General features: G+C 43.5%; 1 protein-coding gene across 1 annotated transcript in view; it reads right to left on the minus strand.

The window, feature by feature from the left end:
• The window catches only part of nupr1b (nuclear protein 1b), a 1,318-nt gene extending 371 nt beyond the window's left edge, over positions 1-947 (minus strand). Inside the window, exons 1-2 of the mRNA XM_008417174.2 lie at positions 784-947; positions 580-715 (exon numbers count right to left, since the gene is read on the minus strand). Of these exons, the coding sequence (XP_008415396.1) occupies positions 588-715; positions 784-880 (225 nt within the window). The 5' untranslated portion in view covers positions 881-947 and the 3' untranslated portion in view covers positions 580-587. The remainder of the gene's footprint in view (positions 1-579; positions 716-783) is intronic.
• Between the last annotated feature and the right edge of the window lie 689 nt (positions 948-1,636).

Genomic DNA, 1,636 nt, shown 5'->3' on the forward strand with positions numbered 1-1,636 from the left:
CACACACACACACACACACACACACACACACACACACACACACACACACACACACACACACACACACACACACAGTGGTTCACGTCTGATTGGACCCATCAAAGCCTAAACAAAATCCTTTGTATTTTAGAAATAGTTTTAAATATCTCAGTTTGCAGTGGGTTTTAAAATGAGCCTTTTGAATCTGAGCATGTCAGAAACTCTTCCTGGGAAACGTTTTGGGTCTCAAAGGGAAACGAGGACTTGAGCTCTGAAACGATTCTTCCAGATTATTATGTTCCAGTCCAACAGGTTTCAAAGATAATTAACAATAAAACCACTAAATAAACATTCAGTTTCCCAAAGATTTCCAAATCGGCAGATGTTTGTGTAACACTGATAAAAATGTTCTGGTTTGAGAGGAAAAGTTTTCAGCGGAGGTCAAAGGTTAAAGTTAAATTGGCAGATGTCACGACAGCCCCGCCCATTTCCGCAGTCTGAGCCAGATGTTCAGCATAAAAGCGTCAAATTAAACTTTAAATCTTTTCGGCCAGCATGTATTTAAGTTGTAAGCTTCATTAGTAATAGAATCCCTTCCACCTCAGGCTTCACTCCTTGTCCTTCTTCTCGCTGTTCTGCAGTTTTTCCACGATCTTCCTCTCGTGTCCCGCAGGATTCTGGCGGTTCGTGTTGTCGCTGGCCTCCTTCTTGGTTCTGCCTTTGCGGGCCGAACCCTCTGCGCCGCGAACAGAACCGTTAGTTTCTATCCGTGTGAAGCGCAGAGCAGCAGACTTCCGTCCTCACCTGCGTATTTATCCGTCAGGTTGTATCGGTCATACTCATCGTAATGTTCCTCCTCGAACTTGGACAGCTTCAGGTTCTTCACGTCGACGTGGCTCATGGTCGCCTCGGGAGCTTCCAGCTGTTCTGGACCGGTTCTGGTTCTGCTGCGGGTTTGTTTTTCTGCTTCCTCCGGGTGGGTTTTTATGAGCTCCTCCCGGTTCCTCCTCCTCCCGGTTCCTCCTCCTCCCGGTTCCTCCTCCTCTCAGCCCAAACAAACAGCTGTTGCATCAGAAACTTCACGTCCAGCTTCTCCTGACGTGGAAAACAAACAGATTATCAGCATCAAAGTCAAATCCAGAAATAAATCAAACAGCGGAGGAAACAAAATCATCTCAGTTTGTTTTATTCTAGCATTAAATTCAGTTTAAAATCAAGTTTTTAATTTTGGTTTTTCACCAAATTTCTACCAAACTTGTAATTTAGTTTTTGCTGCACTTAGAAACAGAAATATTTATGTTTAGAAATAATCTGTACGGCTCTGAACGCTTCACTTTGGGCTTCTTTCGTCATTTATGAATTTATTTTCTCAGGTAAATCTAAGAATTACAGTTTTATTATCCACAGAACCAAACAAATAAATAAATAAATGAATCTTCTATCAATACATTTATTGGATTCAGAACTTTATGGACATTTTTCATGTTTTTAACCAGCAGTTTGTGAAGATCCAACTGGTTTCTTTAAACTGGTGTCTAACCAGCAGCAGCTGCAGGTTTATCACAGCCCTGACCTGCTGACCTCTTGACCCTGCGTCAGGAGGTCAGGAGGTGAGGGGCGTCGGGAGGTGAGGGGCGTCGGGAGGTCAGGAGAAGAG

Source organism: Poecilia reticulata, linkage group LG8 (assembly GCF_000633615.1).
Source record: "Poecilia reticulata strain Guanapo linkage group LG8, Guppy_female_1.0+MT, whole genome shotgun sequence".
Taxonomy (NCBI): Eukaryota; Metazoa; Chordata; class Actinopteri; order Cyprinodontiformes; family Poeciliidae; genus Poecilia; species Poecilia reticulata.